The following is a 19,953-nucleotide window of genomic DNA, read 5'->3' as shown; positions in this document are numbered from 1 at the left end:
TTTAATAGAAGAAAGTATTCTTGCATTGAGGGAGTACTTGAGTGGAGGCCCAGTGTCCATCTGCTACCTTAATACTGAAGTTATAAATATATGCACATAGATCTATTTCCTCATCATCATATATGTACATGCCTGTATGTAGACCTCTATAAATGCCCTTTGCTTCTTAGTTCCGTCTTCTATTTCCTTTTACTTTCCTCTTGTCCCACTATCATGCTCACTCAGCCTTCCTTTGGGTTTCAGTAATTCCTCTCGGTTACTTTGCCCTTGATCAAGCCCTACCAGGCCTCCTACACCCTCCTTGCCACCGATTTTTGGATCACTTGTTCCCTTGTCCCTGGGTTTATTAACACCCACTTCCTTTCACCCCGCCCCCCCTCCCATGTCCCCCCAGAACTGTCAGTCCCGTTTTCTCCATCAGATTGTTTATTATCCTGCCTATCTTATCTAGATAGACATGCAGAGATAATAATATACACAAAACCAAGACAAAGCAAAACAAAGCAACAAAACAACAATAACAACAACAAAAAACCAATGACAGGAAAAAAAGGAAATCCTGTAAATAGTTCAAGGTCTGTTTGTTGACCTTTAGGAGTGTTTTCAAGTAGTCTGATGGGGTGCCACGCCTGGCCCCAAAGTCTATTTTTGGTATTGCCTCAGGACTTCCTTGCTCTGTTCCCCTTGCTGTTCTGTTGCACACCCTTAGTGTTTTGCCTCGGTGTGGTGGGGTCAGATCGGGCACCATTTCCACACTGTGTCTCCAGTGTTGTCCCTCGTAGGGCCCTGGGTCAGTGAGAGATGTCATGTCTCATAATGGGGCTGGCCATGTTCCATTTATTTTTGAGAGATTTCCTCAAACCTCTCTATATGACTCGGGTTATTTATGCTGTACTTTTTCTATTTATTTTTTTGCTCTATAATAATAGCTTTTAAAAATTCCTGTGATATTTTTTATTTCTCTTTCCATGTGCTGTTCTCTGCTCTGCCAGCTCATCTTTTATCCTGTTGTTGACATCATTTCTCTTTTACATTCCTGGGTCTTTTTGCTTCTACCCCCTGCTCTTGACAGTTTGTAAGCTGACTTTATCTCTAATTTCCTGGAGTCTGCAGAGATCCACTTGCCTCAGGCCATCATGTATTTCTCTAGGTCAGCGGTTCTCAACCTGTGGGTCGCAACCCCTGTGGGGGTTGAACAGCCATTTCACAGGGGTCACCCAAGTCATAACAGTAGCAAAATGACAGTGATGAAGTAGCAACGGAAATAGGTTTATGGTTGGGGGGGTCACCACCACATGAGGAACTGTATGAAAGGGCTGCGACATGAGGACGGTTGAGAACCGCTGCTGTAGGTGATTCTTCTTTGACGTGTGCTCTTCTCCTGTCCTGCCCAGGGCCAGTAGCAGAATACTGCCTCCAGCCTCTCGGCTCCATCGCGCGCCGAGAGCTGGTTAGCTCTGTAAGTGGAGCAAGAGCCACGAGCCTTCCTGCAGCCGGTGTGCGGGAATGAACAGCCTGAGATTCCCCGTAAGGGGGGGCTGCACACCCACCGATCCTGGCCTCCCAGCCACACTAAAAGACACCAAGCAAACTCAAGCCGGGGGGCCACTGCAGGGGGATGGGCATTTCTCAAGGTCATGCCCTTGGCTCCTGTGGAGCCAGCCACGCACGGGGTGCCAACCTTGGGTCTATGTCACTGTCCCCACCAGGCTTCACAGACAGTGACCACGCTGCCCTCCTCTGTCTGCAGGGGTCCCTGGTGAGCTCGGTCATGGTGGCTTAAGGAAGCTTGCCTAGCAGTCCCCAGCGTGCAGTTCCCATCCGTGGGAAGGCACGGGCTCCAAGATGATCATAAAGGAGTACCGGATCCCGCTGCCCATGACCGTGGAGGAGTACCGCATCGCCCAGCTCTACATGATCCAGGTGGGTCCCTCCCGGCTGGCTGCCCCTAGAGGCTGGCCTTCCCCCGGGCTTGACATAAGCACACTCTCTCTCCACTGGGGGTCACGGCTGGGCCCTTGTTCACTGGGGGAGTCCTTCCTGCTCTCCCACCAGCCCTGTGCCCAGAGTGGTAGCTCCAGCTCAAGATGAGAGGCAGGCTTAGCCTTCCCTGCTGAGCCCCCTGACTGGGCTATCAGTGAAGGGGAGCACCCATCCAGCAGGCCCTCGCCCCACATCCCACCTTCAACCCAGCCAGGGGACTTAGTGATAATGCTGACAGCCAGCCCTCTGGACAGCCCTGGCAGAAGTTCCCAAGAGGGCTGTTTGCTGAGGCACTCTGTGTCACGTGGCTCCTCTGAGCTACTTGCCCTCGTTGTTCCTAGGGCCCTTGTGCCCAGGCAGGGGTCTCTGGGGCTCCTGTCTGCTCTGCCTCCTACACCGCCTTCCCCTTCCCACCCCATGTCAGCCAGCCCAACCAGCTAGCTCCTCCTTGGGCTCCTTGGAACTCCCAGGGCAGAGGGGTCAGCACCGAGCACCGAGCGTTTCATCATTTCATGTATGCTAATATCAGATTGTGCAGGAAGACCAACCCCAGCACCAGGGTGCTTCTAAAGCCTGCTTCTGTACTTCTGGTGGAGGGAGGTTTTCAGCCACCGGCCTACTCCTGGTGTCCTTAGGACCCCTGGTGAGGATTGGGGGGAGGGGGAAGAGTGCATGTGGCGCGGCAGCCTTTGGGCGAGGCCCTGGAGGCTCCCTAGAACTGGATGCAGTGCTGTCTTGGGCCCGAGGCCTCTGCTGGCTGGCGTTTCTGCCATAGAGAGGCCTGGTGATCTGGTGGTCACAGTATATGTCTTTCCAGCCCCTGGACCCTGGTCTTTCTCAGCCCCCACAGCACAGAGGGATTCTGGCCCGTCCACTCGGCCACTTCTTGTGCTCTGAGTGTGGACTCCATGTCTGTCCATGCAGGACAGCAGCTTGCGTGTCCGCAAATCCCAGACCCCAATAAGCGGAAATGGAAATATCCCATTTCTTCACGAACCTTTAGAAGCCCCCTGGTATTGTCTTCAGGGACTGCCCAGCCCCCTGCAGGTCCACAAGCCTAGGCTGGAGTGGAAGGCGGGTGGGGTGCGGCTGCCTCTGAGACTGGGTCCCTTGTATCTGACTGACTTTTGCTGGTGAAGGGGCCATGCGTGAGCTTCAGCATAGTTCCCTGTTGCCTAAGCCAGCGCCCTGTGGAACACCCACCAGGAAAGAACTCCTACGGGCCAGTTCCCCATGGGACAGATGGGAAACTTGCTGGCCATGGGGCATGCTAAGGGAGAAGAGCTGCCCTAGAGGTGAGGAGGCAGTCCTATGAGGGACAGACTGCTGAACTCTCCCCTCTCCCACCCCCTGAGCATCAGGTCACTGGCCAGAGGGCAGAGCAGAAAGGGGAGGGTGGCCCTGGACCTGTCCCCGGACACCCACTTGCCCACCGTGGTCAGCCTGTGCTGAGATCCTGCCGCTCCCAGGATGCCCTGCTCCACTCCAGCACCTCTCCCTCCACTGTCTGTCCACAGGCCTGACCTCCCAACTCCAGCCTCATGGGGCACATGTGTCAGAACTGGTCACAGTGTGTATCAAATGCTTGTTGAATCTGAGGGGCTCTGTACAGCAGTGCCATGGGGCGGGGTAGGGCGGGGGGCTGCAGAGAACAGAGGGCTCTTTGAAGAGGGAAGTGCACACTAAGGGTGAGGTCCTTCATTATGGTAGCCCCTGGGGGTCCCGTGTGTTTGTCTGTCGGTTCTACCCTTGCTCGAGCTCAGCAGTGATCAGGTTGAGGCCCCCTTGCTCTGGAAAGCCCTCCTTAACATAGCCAAGGAACTAGTTTCCCAGCTGGGACAGAGGTACAGGTGTAGGGACTCTGACACAGGTTTGGGGAACACCATCTAATACTCATCTGAAAACAAAGGCAAGTTCACTGCCCCCACCCTGTGTCCTCCTTCCTTTGTGCTGGGGGCTGGGGATGGAGTTGATGCAAGTGCTGGTGTCCCCAGGAGCTTCCACCATGCACACAGCCCCCTTACAGAAGGCCCAGAACTGGGGGTGGGCCCCCATGCTGTCCCCCGATCTGAGCTGGGCTTTAGGACGGCCAGGCCTGGGGGATGTGGGGTCAATTCCCATGGCTGTCGCCGCTGACCTGCTGTGCTCTGAGCTGACTGAGGGCCTCCTCTACCACCTCTGTGAAGTTGCTCCTGGGGGAGCGAGCCCAGGCCGGAGGCCCAGCCAGTGCCTGTCTTGCACACCATCTCCATGCCCAGAAGAAGAAGCTGGGAGAAGGCCAGGACCCTGGACAGCTCTGAAGGGGCCCTGCCCTGCCCCACCCTGGAGCCTCGTGGATTTGAAGAGCTAGACACCTTGGAGCTTTCTACACACCAGTCCTGAGACAGCGGGACCCTTCTCAGCAGCCCGCAGGGCCCGGGCAGGAAGCAGAGTCACACCATTGACTCTGTGAGCCGTGAGAGAATCACTGAGTGCCGTCTCTTGGGTGCCTTCTCTGTTTGGGGGTCTGGCTGCCTTTCCCATCCCTCCATAGTGTGGACATAGGGGTACAGATGACACCTAGTCATGCAACCAAGCTTACCCATCCGTCTCTGCTGGGATGCCTCAGGGGTCCAGCTAGGGGCTAACTGTGACCTCTGAGTCTCCAAGCAGACCCACCACATCCATCTCCCATGAGTGGATGGGTGCCAGAAGCCCCAGATACAGTGGGACAAACAGGTACACTCCCCGAAGTGGTCATGGGTACTACCCAGCTGGCCCACTGGACCGGACAGAGACTCAGGCCAAGGTCTGCCTGGGCCGCCGGGGGCTTCTCTGCAACTTCTGGGCAGGCACCCCATGAAGCCAGGGTGTGAAGACCCTGCCTCTGCCTTGCCCATGCGCCTCATCTGTTGTGAGGGGATTCGGCCACTTGGAGCCAGGGAAGAGCAATGCAGATCACACCCTAGGGAGAGTCCAGCCAGGCAGGGCAGGGCTATGCTGCTGGTAGTGTCGCGTGTGCACATACATCTGTGGGTGGGTGTGGGTGTGGGTGTGAGTGAGGGGGGCGCCAAGTCTGGGAGCAGCATGCACATGGGTGTGTGATGGTGTGTGCATGCAGATGTTTGTGCGTGGGTGTGCCGGCGCGGGTGGGAGTATGTGCACCTGCTGTTCAAGAAGCTGACCGAAGATGCCCTTGGTGATGCCGTCATGTCACCATGGAGACGGATGCCGAGCTTACAGTCAGTCGCCAGGCACCACGAATCCGGTTTTCTGCCTGAGCATAAACCTGAGCTTTGGGAGACTGAGCTGAGTAGTCACGGCGGAGCCACCCAGCAGTGACCAGACGTCAAAAGTCAGTCACTGCCACCAGGCCCCCTCTCACTTCCCACAGTGTTCGTGGGCATGCGAGGCAGGGCATTCTTTTGTTTGGGGTGACAGCAGCAATCTTGTACACCCCAGTTTCACCTTCCTTGGTCGCTCAGAGCTGCGCACGCATCAACAGTCAGCTTTGGAGCGGCCTCATCACCCCAAAAAGACATCCTGGGTGGCGGGTTCAGGGACACCATTTGTGGTGCTGGAGTCTAGAGCTCCGTGGTTCTCTGGAGCTCGCGTACGAGACTTGGGGCTCTCAGACCCTGGGCCTGGACTGTCCTGAGAAGTACCCAGTGGAGGGACCTCTGTGTCAAAGCCCTTCCACTCCCCTGCCCTTCCTGCAAACCCGCCCCTTCTGCCGTGAGCCCCCGGCCCAGGCGCCCTCTGGGATTGCCTCTGGAGTGGGCTTTTGTCTCTGCAGAAGAAAAGCCGCAACGAGACGTTTGGCGAAGGCAGTGGCGTGGAGATCCTGGAGAACCGGCCATACTCGGATGGCCCCGGCGGCTCCGGACAGTACACGCACAAGGTGTACCACGTGGGCATGCACATCCCCAGCTGGTTCCGCTCCATCCTGCCCAAAGCAGCCCTGCGCGTGGTAGAGGAGTCCTGGAACGCCTACCCCTACACCCGGACCAGGTGAGTCGCTGACTCGCGGGGACCCTGGGCCTTTCATGCTTGGATCAGGTCATTGTGGGCAGGGAACCCCAGGTTTCCCCAAGCCGTGGGACAGGGGGACTGTCTGCACAACATTCTGCCCTCCAGCAGTGTTAGGAGGTTCAAACGCATGTGAGGTTCCCCAAGAAAAAAGCTGGACAGGGAGCTGTTGGAAGACAGGAGGCGGAGCTAGGGACATGGGCTGTGCCAGCATTTCCTGACACCCCTAGTTGAGCAGGTGCCCTTTTGGCTCTCTCTCCCCAGAAGGGCTCTCCACTTTGTGTCCACCCTGGAGTATGGTGACACCATGCTGGACAGGACAGGTGGGGTCTCCCCTACATAAAGGGCTTTAGCCAGCTGGCATACACCTGCTCTCCCAGCAGCCCCCTGCCCTCTAAGTTTGTCTCCAGCTGGAAGCTGGGGGCAGATTCGGCCCTACCGTTTGTGAGTGTACTTATACCCAGGATACGAGCACCAGGCCTTCTAGAAGCAGCTCAGGGCAGACCGCCTGCTTTCTGTACTGTGTCCCCGCAGCCCACCCTCACACCCTGGCTGTTCTGGAACAAGGTGAAGGCCCAGGAGGTGGGAGGGACAGGAGTGTTCCAGGTCCCCTCCCAGGCACCCCACCAGGACCAGAGCCCCCCCACCCCCAGGGTAGCCCCAAGGCCCTGACCGTCTGTCCCATGCTGCAGTATGTGGTGGCTCCTGCCCAGGCCCTCCTTCTCCCACAGGTTCACCTGCCCTTTCGTGGAGAAATTCTCCATCGACATCGAAACCTTCTACAAAACCGATGCTGGTGAAAATGCCAACGTGTTCAGCCTTTCTCCTGTGGAAAAGAACCAGCTGATGATCGGTACAGCCCTGGTCCTCACTCTCACGGCTCTACCCGCTGGGGGTGGGGGTGGGGGGACAGCCAGAGGCCGAGCATGGCACCAGGAGGGAGGAGGACAGGTATCCTCACCCCATTCTCCTGACACGCAAACTGAGGCGCCCAGAGGTGTGAAAGTGGTCACAGAGTAAAGGCGCCCACTCCCGGTGAGAACAGGGCACGAGTAAGGGCAACAGGTGGTGGGGATTGTGGCCAATGGCAGGGGCATCTCATCCCCTCAGTGGCAGGCAGCCTCTCCTCGCCCAACCACCCACCCCCAGCTGACTTCTGTCATTCAAAAAGATAGCTTCATTCCCAAACTCTTTTTGCTGCGAAGAAGCAGAAGAGCGGGGTTGCCGAGTGAAATGTCCTGATGTTTAAATGCTGACGGAAGATTAAAAACCCACTGCCCTAGAGTTGATTCCAACTCCTGGCAACCCTCCAGGACAGAAGAGCTGCCCTTTGGGTTTCTGAGGCCATAACTGGTACAAGAGCCCAACAGGCGGCTGGTGGGTTAGAATAGCTGGCCTTTCAGGAAGCAGCACACGAGCCCTCTGCACCATGGGGGCTCCCGGACAACACATTCAGGAATTTTTAAATGACCATGTGCCACCAAACAAGGGACATAGGTAGGTCACACTGAGCTCAGCAGCGGCCGGGGTGCAACTTGGAGACCCCTGGGGATCCCACCCACATCCCCAGGCCCCAGGCAGGGAAGCTATCAGCCAGGTGTCTCAGAAGGGACACACCTGTCCTAGAGAGGTGACCTAGCCCGTGGACCGGGCTTCCAGGCAGCTTGAGCTGGGGGACAAACACAGCCCCCCTGGAGGAGCTTGGGGTGGGAAGACTTGGAGAGCTGGTTGATCAGAGGCAGGAGTGGCCACTCTCATGGTCTCCCTACAGATTTCATCGACATTGTCAAGGACCCCGTGCCCCCCAATGAGTACAAGACAGAAGAGGACCCCAAGCTGTTCCACTCCACCAAGACGCAGCGGGGGCCCCTGTCTGACAACTGGGTCGAAGAGTACAAGAAGCGTGTCTTTCCCCTCATGTGCGCCTACAAGCTCTGCAAGGTGGAGTTCCGCTACTGGGGCATGCAGTCCAAGATTGAGCGGTTCATCCATGATACTGGTGAGGCCCTGCGCCCCATACTGTGCCCTCTCTCTGCCCGCCTCAGCGCTAGCAAGCACCTGCTGTGGCTCCCACCTCCAGAGACTGAGACCTAGTTCTTGTGTAAGCTCAGCCAGCATCCCTGGCGATGCAGGTGATTCAGTGCTTGCTTGCTAGCTGAAAGACTGGCAGTTGGAAACCATCCAGAGAAAGGCACCTTGGAAGAAAGGCCTGGCAGCCGGCTTCCACCACATCTCGGCATGCAGACCTAACTCTCCATGCATGAGGTTACCAGGACTCAGAATCTGCTCAGCCACAGTTGACACCAGCATGCACCCACCCTGGGGAGAAGTCCCTGGGGACAGAGTATATTTCTCTCTGAGGATTCCAGAACCCAGGACCTGCCCCCAGCTGACCCCTTCTCACTGGGCTGGAAAGTCCAAGGGTTAGGAGCTGGGACACAGTGTGGTGTGTCCTTCAGAGCCGTGCTGGGCAGACCCAGAGGAAGTGCTAGGATAGGGGCCGGGCCGAGAGATGGCCGAGAGATGGCCTGGAATTTCTGGCCCAGACAGTGCTGAGCAAGCTTCCCCTCACCCAGACTCTCCCTCTTCCCTGGTGACCAGCCCCTTGACGCTGGTGCCAAGGGCCTGTCCCCAACCCAGCTACACCGTATCAGACATACACAGTCACCATCGACAGTGGATTTCTACGAACCCTGATGACCCAGGGCACAGGCATGTCCCCGTGTGACAAGCACTGGGGAGGCCCAAGTCAGAAGCATATCTGAGCTGGGCCCAGGACTCCTGCCTGCCCCCCACCCCCACTCCAGCCTCACTGCCCCAAGCAGTCCCGGCATCTGGGACAAGGGCTGTCCTGACCGCCCCCAGGGTCTGGTTGTCATATACTGCAGAGTGGGGCCCCTCTGGTGGCAGAGACTTGGAGCTGGAGAGGGTGGCAGGGGTGGCCTGAGCCAGCTCAGTCTGGGCAGAATTCAGCCCCTGGCCCCCAGGAGCTCTATGGTGATGGCCAACAGGGGCTGGGCTGGTATGGGGGAAGAAGGCAACGCCTTAACTTATCTGGGGGGTGGCAATGCCACAACTCCTTCCTGTTGCAGCTCCACCAAGCTCAACAGGCATCAACTTGTCCCGCCTTCTCCTGAAAGCTTTTCTGGGCTCTGGCCAAGCTGTAAAGACACCTTCTCTCCCCACCCTAAGCCCCTTCCCCAAAAAAACCCTTAAATGGCAGTTCTTCCCCCAGAGAGAAGGCGCATGGGGCTGGTGGAAAGGACACCACTTCTCAGGCCCGCCCCAACCCTGCTACTCAGAGGCACTGTGGCCGCAGGCAGATCTCCATCCCTCTTTGACATCACGTTCCCCATCTGTAAAATGGGGAACCTGCAAGGGAGATGAGAGGAGACCATGTGGTTTAGGAAGCACCTGTCACTCTGAACGTGACCCCAGAGTCGTCATCTGCAGACTCAAGTGACCAGACTGGGCAGCCTTCCTCCAGTGGCCTTGGAGAGACCATGAGGCTGTTGCTGTAATGTCCGCTCTCACTCGGTCACGTCTGTCTGGAGGTGCCTTTGGGTGAGCGTGAACCGGTGGTTAGCAGCCGGGGGCATTAATTGCACCACCCAGGTCCTCAGGGTGCAGGTCTCAGCTGTCCTCCTTACTTCCTGGCCATGGGCATATAGCTGTGTCCCAGCTGTTTGAGCCCCCAGCCCACCCAAATCCACCGCCATCAACTTGATCGTGACTCCCAGTGACCCCAAGAGGACAGAGCAGAGCTGCCCAGGGCTTCCTGGCCTGTCCTTTTCCCTTTGTGAACCGTGTATTATGATGCGAGGGAAAGTTCTCCATCAACGCCCTGCCCACAGTGTGTCTCGTGACATTGAGGGCAGGCCCCACGGTCTAGCAGAGCTCTTCCCACTTCCTCTCTGGGCCAGTGGTTGTCATTCTCGGTCTGCCCTGTCCCTTCCTGCCTCCGAGCTCGGTCCTGGGCCAAAGGCTGCCCTTAGAACCTCGGGGGTTGGGGGGCGGGGAGGTGTTCTTAGGATTGCCAGCCTCCTTGGTGGTGGTGTTGCTCACCTCTGCCTGTTATCTGCTGACAGATGTCACAGGCTTTAGGTTGTAAACTTCAGGGAAGCAGAGAGGGCATTGGAACAGCTGAACTGGGTAGCAGTAGAGCACTCTAACCATTGAGCCACCAAGGTCCCTCACTCCAAGAGGGGACGGTTTCAAATCCGTGTCAGAGTAGGGGGCCCTCACCCTTCCTGGCAGCCCTATGAGGTCAGCAGACAGGCTCAGAACAGGAATCTGAGGTTCTGGACCCCCAGTGGCTCATCTGAAGCCAAGCCTCAGGACTTCAGCAGCAACCACACATACCATCCAGCCGAAGGAGGCTCCAGGGCAGGGGCCGGAGACACAGCGATTTCACTCCCGGATTTGGCCCTGGAGCTGACCAGGCACGGTCCAGACTGTTCTGAGCAGTCCGTTTAGAACAGGAAAATGGGCTAGAGGCCCATCGAGTGAAGGAGAGTCCATTCGGTGTGGTGTGTGGGGCTAACAGCCGCACACAGTGAGCTGGCACACTCCGGAGTCTCACAGGTGCGAGTGAGCCTCCCCAGAAACAAGTGACCGGCAGTACGGTGTGCACGGCCACCACAGGCAGCCCGATCGCCGTGTTTCCAAAGCCTGTGTGGCGGGAAAACCATAAAGAAAAACAAACGGCCAACTGAAAATTCAGGGGAGATACTCTTCTGGGGCGGAGGCTGGGTGGCTGCTCGTTTTCTTAGCTGGGCAGTGTGGCCATGACAGTTTGAAGCAAGAATTTCCATACCTTAGAACTTGCTCATTGTGAGAGTGCCGTTCAGTGAGTCCCGTCCACTCACAGAGTTGTACCACCGTCCCCAGCATCCAGAAATTGCCTTTGTTCCTGTCTGCAGTTCGCCCACTCCCACCCACAGCCCAGGGCAACTCACTGATCAGCACTCAGATCCTATTTTTAAAAGTCATATTCTATATGCTTTAAATATTTTGCTTTATATTTTTCATGTATATTATGTGAAAACAACTTTTTTTTAAAGTAGGGCCAACTTGGTCTATACTTGATTTTCGACAGGAAGTTAGGGAAAATGCCAGACACAGAGACAAGGGTCTTCTCGGAGGCCCCATGCCAGTAGCACCTCCTGCCCCCAGGGGCAGGGACTCCCCTCCCCAGGACGAAGTGTTGATCAAACACAAGGCTCTTCTATCCTAGTTATAACTCCCTGGGAGCTGCCACTGAGAAGACCCTTCGTTTTACAGAAAGGGAAATTGAGGCATGGGTGAGGAGGGGAGATTGAGGCTCCAGTCTTGGCTGGAGGCCACTCAGCTGGTGGATCATAGCCCAGCTGGCAGCATTGGCATCCAACCCGGCACAGGCCAGGCCCAGATGCGCTGAACCAGCTCTGGTCTGACTCCTGCCTCTCTCTGTCTCTGTGTGTCTTCCCACCCCACCCCTGCCCGCTGTTGTCTGGCTGCCCCTCGGGCCGGGGGCTGCAGGCCTGCGGAGGGTGATGGTGCGGGCCCACCGGCAGGCGTGGTGCTGGCAGGATGAGTGGTTCGGGCTGAGCATGGAGAACATCCGAGAGCTGGAGAAGGAGGCGCAGCTGGTGCTCTCCCGCAAGATGGCCCAGTTCAGCGAGGACGAGGAAGCCACGGAGCTGTCCAAGGACGAAGGCGTCCAGGACCAGGTCTCTGGGGAGCCCGAGTCTGGCGGTGACGGCAGCAGCAGCGGGGAACCCCTGGCGGGACGAGGACTGAAGAAACAATGGTCCACATCTTCCAAGTCATCTCGCTCATCCAAGCGGGGAGGTGAGCTCACATGCCAGCCCAAATCTCCTAGGCCCCCCACACCGCTGGTGGGGAGAATTGGGATTCACAAAGACCCTGAGTGCTTCTCTCATGTCCCCTCCCCCAACTGGTATCTGCTCTGTGCTGTGCACCAGGTGACCAAACCCTCCCCAATTCTCTCATACAGCCTGCCCTGTCCAGACAGCCAACCCCGAAGCAACATTTAGGAAATAACCTGTAGGGAGCCAGAACCTTCTCTCTCCAACTCAGTGCCAGGCTAGCCCCTACCTCAGTGCCAAGCTCCCCAGACTCCCCCGTACAGCCCAGGGTGAGACTGGCTGGGCTGTGTGAGAGCCCCAGCCCCAGCTCCCAGCCTCTCCGGGGCCTTGGCCAGGTGGTGGCTGGGATGAGGGTAGGTGGTGGGGCAGGATGGGCAGGGCCGCTCAGCTCCTCATTCAGGGAGCAGGCTCCAGATCCCCAAACATGGCCTTTCTCGGAGGCTGGGGAATGTACTGTGGCTTCTAGAAAGAAGGCTCTTACCTGATCCAGCAGAAGTCCCCTCTATAAACCCAGGTTCCCCCCATATTCCATTGCTTCAAAAACTCCTGCCCTGTGCCCCAGGGACTCTCAAAAGTGCATGGCTCTTCAACTTTCATCTAATAAATTCTCTCCAGTCTGGCCAACCTGGATGTGCCACTCCCACCCCCAGCCAGCTCTGCTGAGTCAGATACAGGAAGCAAACCACGGGACAAGCCCCCTCCCCAATGGCCCACTCTCTGGGTACCCATGTCCCATATGCTTCCTGGGGTGCAAGTGACCAGCAGGCTAGGAGGGGTGGTGTCGAAAAGGTTTCAGATGCTCATTGCACTTCCTGGAGTCTTGGTAAGTCCTCTCCTCAGGTCCGTGGCAGCCTCTGGCTCCCTCCTGTGGTCACTCTCTGCATGGCGCTCCCGGCCTGGCCCCTGGGCTTGGGGAGCACTTAGACTTCCAGAGCAGGGCTTCTGGGGAAGCTGCTGCCCGTGGCAGCAGGCTGAGTGGGTGGTCTGGATTTTGCCTTCCAGCTAGTCCTTCTCGCCACAGCATCTCCGAGTGGAGGATGCAGAGCATAGCCAGGGACTCGGACGAGAGTTCCGATGACGAGTTCTTCGACGCCCACGGTGAGTAAGCAGGCTTCCCCGTGGGGAGGGGCACTTCTGGGACAGGTGAGGCGTCTAGAAGGGCTTGGGTTCCAGACACACCACCTCCACCACCGCCACCCCTCCCCGGGCACAGGGAATATCACGATGAGCAGCGGGGCCTGGCTGGTGGGGGCCCAAAACACCAACCCCCTTAAATAGATACATAATCAGAACCCGTTTGTTTTTCAGGGTGTGGATTTGTTTCTATGAGCTTCACAGAAGCTTAATTTTATTTTAACTTCATGTCTTTTTGTAATTACCTTATTCTCCCCTTCATTGACACACGTCTAGTATAGAAACCTTAGGAAATGCCCATAGAAAACAGAATCTGCCTGTTCTCCACTATTCCAAAGTAAGCTTGAATCACCAAAGAAGCCAAACATGTGCTCTGTCCCTGGGCATCCCACAGCCCTCACTCAGTACAGGCCTCCTTCTAAGCAGCCCCCCAGGTCTTCGATGCGGGACAGTGGTTCCAAAAGGTCTGGATTTGCCCAGAGGTACATGACAAGGCACGCTTTTGAGCTACCCTTGTGGTTTGGGCTGGGGGATAGGGTGGAGGTGCTGAGACGATGGTACCCAGCTGACAGGCTGGCTGGGCAGGAAGGGAAGACCAGGGGTGGAGCCTGTGTCCAGAGGCCTGAAGGGGAAAGGGCGCTGGGGGCTGCTGGATACCACCCCATACCGACTCTGGAAGCCAGCTCCAGGTGACAGCCTCCGACCCAGGACCTTGGAGGGTCACACTTATTAGGCTGAACTTCCTTGGCCCCTGGAAAGTGGCCAGGAAGCAGACAGCCCCGAGGTGTCGGGCGAGCCTCGGGCCTCTTAGAAAGGGAGGGCCAGCAATGGAGCGCAGATGGGACTCACAGGCCAGCGAGGCCAGATGGTCCCGAGTGAGGATCTCCCACTCTGAGGGCCTCCAGAAGCCTGGGCTCACAGCCCGCATCTGCCCAGAAGCCCCACCGCCCCTCTCTCTGTCCCTGCAGAGGACTTGTCTGACTCAGAGGACATGTTCCCCAAGGACATCAGCAAGTGGAACTCCAACGACCTCATGGACAAGATCGAGAGCCGGGAGGCCGAGGATGCGCCAGGTACCAGCAGGGCAGGGTGTACCCAGCCCCAGAACCCCCTCCTCCCTCCTTGGATACCTCCTGGGCCCCCTGCCCAAACTTATCCGCGTCTGTGTTGCAGATGGTCTGTATCAGCCGAGCGCCCCCCGGTTCAGAGTGGCCTCCAGCGTGGAACAGCTAAACATCATTGAGGTGAGTGCCTGGCGGGGGCGGGGGTGCTCAGTTATGTCAGACCCCTTACAGTCCAGCCATCTGCTTGGTACTTGGTCCTCCTGAGGGCCCTGGGTCCTGGAAAGTGGACGGCAGAGATGCAAAGACCTGGAGAGGCCCGCCTCCCGCTGGGAGAGCGGGTAGTGAAAGGAGGAACTTGCACATCAGACCAAAAGGGAGGTTGGGGGTCTCTTGCCAACAGCGAGGGCCACAGTGGTTCTAGCCACAGGTGGGTGGGGCTCCGTGTGTCCAATGCAGCTGCAGAGCTCAGCCTCCACCTCCCCCTGGCCGTCAAGAGTTGTTGGCCTGGGGTAGGGCCTGGCCACTGGACTCCAGAGACCCTGAACTGGGGATGAGGGCATCCACATCGCCTTCCAGGGTTTCTACTTGATGCTTGGTGGGCTTTTCTAGAAACTCTAAGGGGTGAGGGGAGCTGGGTTCTGATTTCTGCCCAGTGGCTTCAAGATAGCAAGCCCCTCCCAGCCAAGGTGCACACAACCCTGACTCCCCCAAGGGGAGCCAGCCCTTGGGCACAGCCCTGCCTCTGGGCGGGCTTCCATCAGGCTCCCATATGGCTATGATAACCTCAGCTTGGTCTGCTTCTGGCCTGCTGGTCTCTCCCAGCCTGGGCTCGGGACCACTGTTAGGGACACTCTTGAGCTGTCCCCAGGCAGCCCTTGTTTGGGGCAGGAGAGGCAGGTGCCTGGGGCTGTGGACAGTGGCCTTGCATGTAGAGAACAGGTGACTAAGGAAGGTGGGAGAATTTTCTCAACACCCCTGCTTCCCTAAGCCCGCCACCCTGGGTTCAGACTTGGATGCAGACTTGAGTCCCTGCTGGCAGTGTTGAGGTCCCTTGGATGGCCTTGTAGCCCTGAGCAGCTGGGCTTTGAGTATATTCCTGGCCAAGCCAGCAACAGCAGCCCCCAGGAGGCCTTGTCCAGGGCTTGCACTCCGGGCCTCCACTGAACACCAACCCTGCCCTTTTGCTCTTCCTCCAGTCCTGTCCCCGCTCCCCCGCTCCCCGGCTGCCTCCCGCCTCTGAGCTGATCCCTGAGCCTGCTGCCCTCCTGCCACCCCCTAGTGCCTGTTCTGGGCCCACTGGGCAGCACAGTCCTTGGTCTGCTCCCCACCCACCCCACCCTAGGCCTCCTGACCAGATTCAGCAGGAACTCACCAGCCTCTCCCCTGGTCATAGTTACAAACTGGCATGGGAGTGAAGGCATTGGGCCTGGTGGCAGCTGAGCTTGGCAGGGAGGGCACGAGCTGGCCGCAGATCTCTGGGCTCCTGGTGACCTTGACACTGACCTGCCAAGTGCCTTGGCCCCTCTGGGCCTCCCTCCCCCCACCCCCACCCCACTTTCTCTCTGAAAGGGAGAATCCCAAACCTCATGCAGCTATGACTGTATCTGGCCTCACAGAAAGGCCAAGGACATTCCCACAGGATATCCAGAGACCTTAATGTCCCCCTCACCCCTGTTCCTAGGGGCTGGCCTCCCCTCACATGGACATCACTCCCTGAGGGCCCTGGGTCTTACAGATATCAGAACAGGGGTCCTGTGGGTCTGGGAGCTGGGAGAGAAGCCCCCCAGATCCATGCAGGTGGAAGCACTTAGACCTGCAGGCAGAGGGGCCAGTCTCCCTGCCCGAGCCAAGATCCCAGCTGTTCGCTGGTGGCCCAGCAGACGAGCCCTGCAGAGAAAGCCTAAGCAGAGGGCATGCAGCCTGGAGCTCCTGCCTGGGGCCAGCGTGCAGCATGGTGCTGCCCTTTTAGAGGGGTAGGCTGTGCCCCGGTGGGCTGACAGGCAGTGATAGGGACTGGGGGAGGGGCTGGGCAGCTGGGGGGGAGACAGTGAGGACCAGCCTGGCCCCAGGAGGCGGAGGACCTGACATGATGATGTTCCTTCCATTCCCCACCCCTGCCCCTTGCCTGCACAGGATGAAGTTGGTCAGCCGCTGGCAGCGCCACCCTCTAAGGTGCACGTGCTGCTGCTGGTGCTGCACGGGGGCACCATCCTGGACACGGGCACTGGGGACCCCAACTCCAAGCAGGGCGACACCAGCACCATGGCCACGGTGTTCGACACGGTCATGCGTGTGCACTACCCCAGCGCCCTGGGCCGCCTTGCCATCCGCCTAGTGCCCTGCCCGCCCGTCTGCGCCGACGCCTTTGCCCTCGTCTCCAAGTGAGTGGGCCTGCCTGGGCCGGGAGAGAAGGTGGCCCTAAGCCTCATGTGCTTGTGCAGGGGGTGGAAGGGTGTGGGGGAGGGGCCTCCAGGCATCCAGCCCCTGGGCCCAAGCAGGGGCAGTTTCCTATCTGGGAGGGGGAGTCTTCCCGAAGAGGCTGTCTGCTCCTGTCCAAACTCAGACTGGGAAACCTACGTAGGGTAGCTATGAGTTGGGATCAACTCGCTGGCAGTGGGTTTGGTTTGGTTTCAAGTGGCTCGCCTGGTGGCACAGTGGGTTAAGCATTGATCTGCCACCCGACTCTCGGTGGTTAGAGCTTGCAGCCGCTCTCAAGAGAACGATGCAGTTGTCTGCTTCTGTAAAGATTGACAACCTTGAAAACTCTGTGAGCAGTCCTACTCTGCCCTACAGGGTTCATGGGAGTTAGGACGACGCGCTAGCACTGGGTTTGATGGCTCGGTGGCCGGATGGGGAGTGGGGGATGCGGGTCAGCAGTGTAAGGTGCTGTGTAAACTGTGTGGAGCTGGTGAGACCCTCAGGCTCTGGACCGTCCCAGCACCCAACTGGGCCTGTGCCCCTTGCCTACCCAGTGTCAGCCTGAGTCTGTGGCCGAGGCTCTCAGGGTGGCTAGCAGCCCTTCGGGTAGAGCTGAAGCCATCCCCTCCCAGCTGACAGCCCCCTCTACCCCCCAGCCTCAGCCCCTATAGCCACGACGAAGGCTGTCTGTCCAGCAGCCAGGACCACATCCCCCTGGCCGCACTGCCCCTGCTGGCCACCTCCTCACCCCAGTACCAGGAGGCGGTTGCCACGGTGATCCAGAGGGCCAACATCGCCTATGGAGACTTTATCAAGTCCCAGGAGGGCGTGACCTTCAGTGGGCAGGTGAGTGAAGAGGGGTTGGCCACCCTCAGCAGGCAAGTACATGGGCGCTCAGACTCCACCCCTGCCTCCAGGTCTGCCTGATCGGGGACTGCGTCGGGGGCGTCCTGGCCTTTGATGCCTTGTGCCAAAGCAGCCAGGTCCTGGGTGAGAGCCGGAGCAGCAGCCGGCGGGGCAGCGTGGTCAGTGTGCAGGTACCAGTCTGGTCCTGGGGGACAGCGAGTGATGACAGCTCACTTACCAGGCATCTCCCAAGTTCCCGTCCCCAGTCCTACCTGGATGGGGGAAGGAAGGGGCCAAGCCCACCAGACAGGCTTAATGCTGGGGGGGCGGGGGAGGGTGGCCTTGAAATCCCAATCTCCCCACAGCACGTAGGTCATAGGGTCAGCAGAGGCTGAAAAGGTTTCTGTGCTGTCAGGGCTTAGGCCATCAGAAGGTATGCTGGTCTCTGGGCCACTGTGCAGGGGGCCAATGGTGGGGCTCCCAGGGGTCAGGATGGGGAGGCCAGCACCTGCCTGCAGTGACCAGTGTGACCCATTGCAGGACACTGACCTCCTGTCCCCGGGCATCCTGGTGAACGCAGCGCACTGCTCCACCAGTGGTGGCGGGGGTGCCGGGGGCTCCAGTCTGGAGAGCAGCCGGCACCTGAGCCGCAGCAACATCGACATCCCTCGAAGCAACGGCACTGAGGACCCCAAGAGGCAGCTGCCCCGCAAGAGGAGTGACTCGTCCACCTACGAACTGGACACCATCCAGCAGCACCAGGCCTTCCTGTCTAGGTGCAGGGGTGGGGGGTGGGGCTGAGCCTGGACACTGGCATTTCTACCTGGCATGATAGTGGGGAGGGGGGCCCCCGTTTACCCCGTGAGTCAATCAGAGCTGACAATCCTGGGCTAGGGTGGCCAGTCAGACAGGACTGACTGGGCACCCTGGCCCAATTAGGCCAGGGCAGAATGAGGGTAAGCTATGTCAGATGGAGGGGCCCGGAGTGACCTCTGTGCCCCGTCCAATATAGCCTCCATGCCAGCGTGCTGAGGACAGAGCCTGGCGCCCGCCGCTCAAGCAGCTCCACCCTGCTGGAAGGCCCGGGGTCTCTGGGCAGGTTCGATTTTGAGATCGCAGACCTCTTCCTGTTCGGGTGCCCACTGGGGCTGGTCCTGGCCTTGAGGAAGACAGTCATCCCTGCCCTGGACGGTGAGAGGCCCAGGGGCGATGGGAGGCCAGGTCTCCCAAGCGCACACTGCTCTTCTTTGCCTGCTCCCCCCACACCCCCGCCTCAGCCGGTCACTCACCCTGCCCCACACCTGCCGTCTCCCATCCTCTCCATGATATCCCATTTCATAGATGGGGAAGATGAGGTCCAGGGGAGAGAGGGTCCCCCGTTCCCCAAGTCTTCCTACAGGAGAAGCACCAAAATCAGGGAACCACTTTCTATCCAGAGCCCCAGTTCTGGAGGGGCAGGGAGAGGGAGCCCCCCTGCCATGTGCTGCCAGGGACCCTTAAAAGGTGCAGGAACCTCAGTCCCCATGGACAGGAAAGCCAGACCCATGGTCAAGGACACTGTCCATTAGTGTCCTGCCCTGCGCCCCGTGAACCCAGCCAGCCCAGGGGACCCCTCTGGGCCTCAGGGGACAGAGGAGAAAGGGGCTCAAGGTGGTTTAGATAGCTGTCTAAGGCAAGGCGGCAGCAGCGTCATGGCTTGCAGAAGGAGCCTGTGGCTTTGCGGGCGTCCTGGCAACCCAGCTGGTGCCAGTGTGAGCGCCGGGCACCGTCACCAGGGCTCCCCTCCCTGGAAGTTTCCCCCAGAGGATCTTACAGTATTGCCCAGCCTCAGGACTGTGACATTCCACTGTGCTTTGTGGTCTATGGGTGGGGACCCGGCTGGGAACTGAACCTTGGCCCTGCCACGCTGTGGATCCCCCAAGACCCTTCCCCCCATGCCACCCCTCCCCCACCCTGTAGCTAAAGGGGAAGAGGACCAGAAACACAGGCACTGAGGCAGAGCACAGTGTCAGCCTGGGGGGGAAGGCAGCCTCACAGCATGGCTCTGCACCCGCCTACACGGCCCATTCCGGTTTCTACTGCTACCCTCGCTCGAGGTCAGCGGGTGGCAATCACCAGCCGCTCCACAGGAGAACACAGGCTTTCTGCTCCCATACAGTGACCGTCTCAGACCCACCGCAGCAGCTCTACCTCGTCCTGTAGGGTCACCACAGGTCGGCATCCACTCAATGGCAGTGAGCCTGGTTTTTGAGTTTGGTGCTTCAGGTCAAAGAACAAAAACTCCGCAGGCCCCACTAGCCAAGGATCACCACTGTGAACATTTTTCTTTTCATTTGGTCTATTTCATAGCACATGTGCATAATTTAGGAGCCCTGGTGGCACGGTGGGTTAGGCACTAGGCGGTTAACCACAGGTTGTCAGCAGTTCAAACCCAGCAGCCACTCCTCAGGGGAAAGAGGAGACTGCCTGCCCTGGTGCAGGCAGAGAGCCCGGGAAACCCTGTACAGGGTCACTGAGTCAGAACCGAGTCCTTGGCAGTGGGTTTGGTGTTTTGGACATAGAAAGAGAGAGGCTAAGGGATTCTGGTAGCACAGTGGGTTAAGCATCGGGCGGCTAATCTCAGGGTTGCC

General features: G+C 58.6%; 1 protein-coding gene across 5 annotated transcripts in view; it reads left to right on the top strand.

Annotated features, from left to right (window-relative positions):
- The window catches only part of PITPNM2 (phosphatidylinositol transfer protein membrane associated 2), a 92,390-nt gene that overhangs the window by 64,236 nt on the left and 8,201 nt on the right, over positions 1–19,953 (top strand). For all 5 annotated transcript variants that reach the window (XM_045296756.1, XM_045296755.1, XM_013006426.3 and 2 more), the window contains exons 2-14: positions 1,751–1,923; positions 5,759–5,973; positions 6,723–6,844; positions 7,763–7,990; positions 11,512–11,823; positions 12,864–12,959; positions 13,964–14,068; positions 14,169–14,239; positions 16,193–16,440; positions 17,134–17,323; positions 17,395–17,514; positions 17,864–18,099; positions 18,336–18,514. In XM_045296756.1, coding sequence (XP_045152691.1) covers positions 1,846–1,923; positions 5,759–5,973; positions 6,723–6,844; positions 7,763–7,990; positions 11,512–11,823; positions 12,864–12,959; positions 13,964–14,068; positions 14,169–14,239; positions 16,193–16,440; positions 17,134–17,323; positions 17,395–17,514; positions 17,864–18,099; positions 18,336–18,514 — 2,200 coding nt within the window. In that variant the 5' untranslated portion in view covers positions 1,751–1,845. The remainder of the gene's footprint in view (positions 1–1,750; positions 1,924–5,758; positions 5,974–6,722; positions 6,845–7,762; positions 7,991–11,511; positions 11,824–12,863; positions 12,960–13,963; positions 14,069–14,168; positions 14,240–16,192; positions 16,441–17,133; positions 17,324–17,394; positions 17,515–17,863; positions 18,100–18,335; positions 18,515–19,953) is intronic.

Source organism: Echinops telfairi, unplaced genomic scaffold, assembly GCF_000313985.2.
Source record: "Echinops telfairi isolate 266 unplaced genomic scaffold, ASM31398v2 ScPeMD7_7412;HRSCAF=8450, whole genome shotgun sequence".
Classification (NCBI taxonomy): Eukaryota; Metazoa; Chordata; class Mammalia; order Afrosoricida; family Tenrecidae; genus Echinops; species Echinops telfairi.
This window is presented reverse-complemented; position numbering and strand designations above follow the sequence as displayed.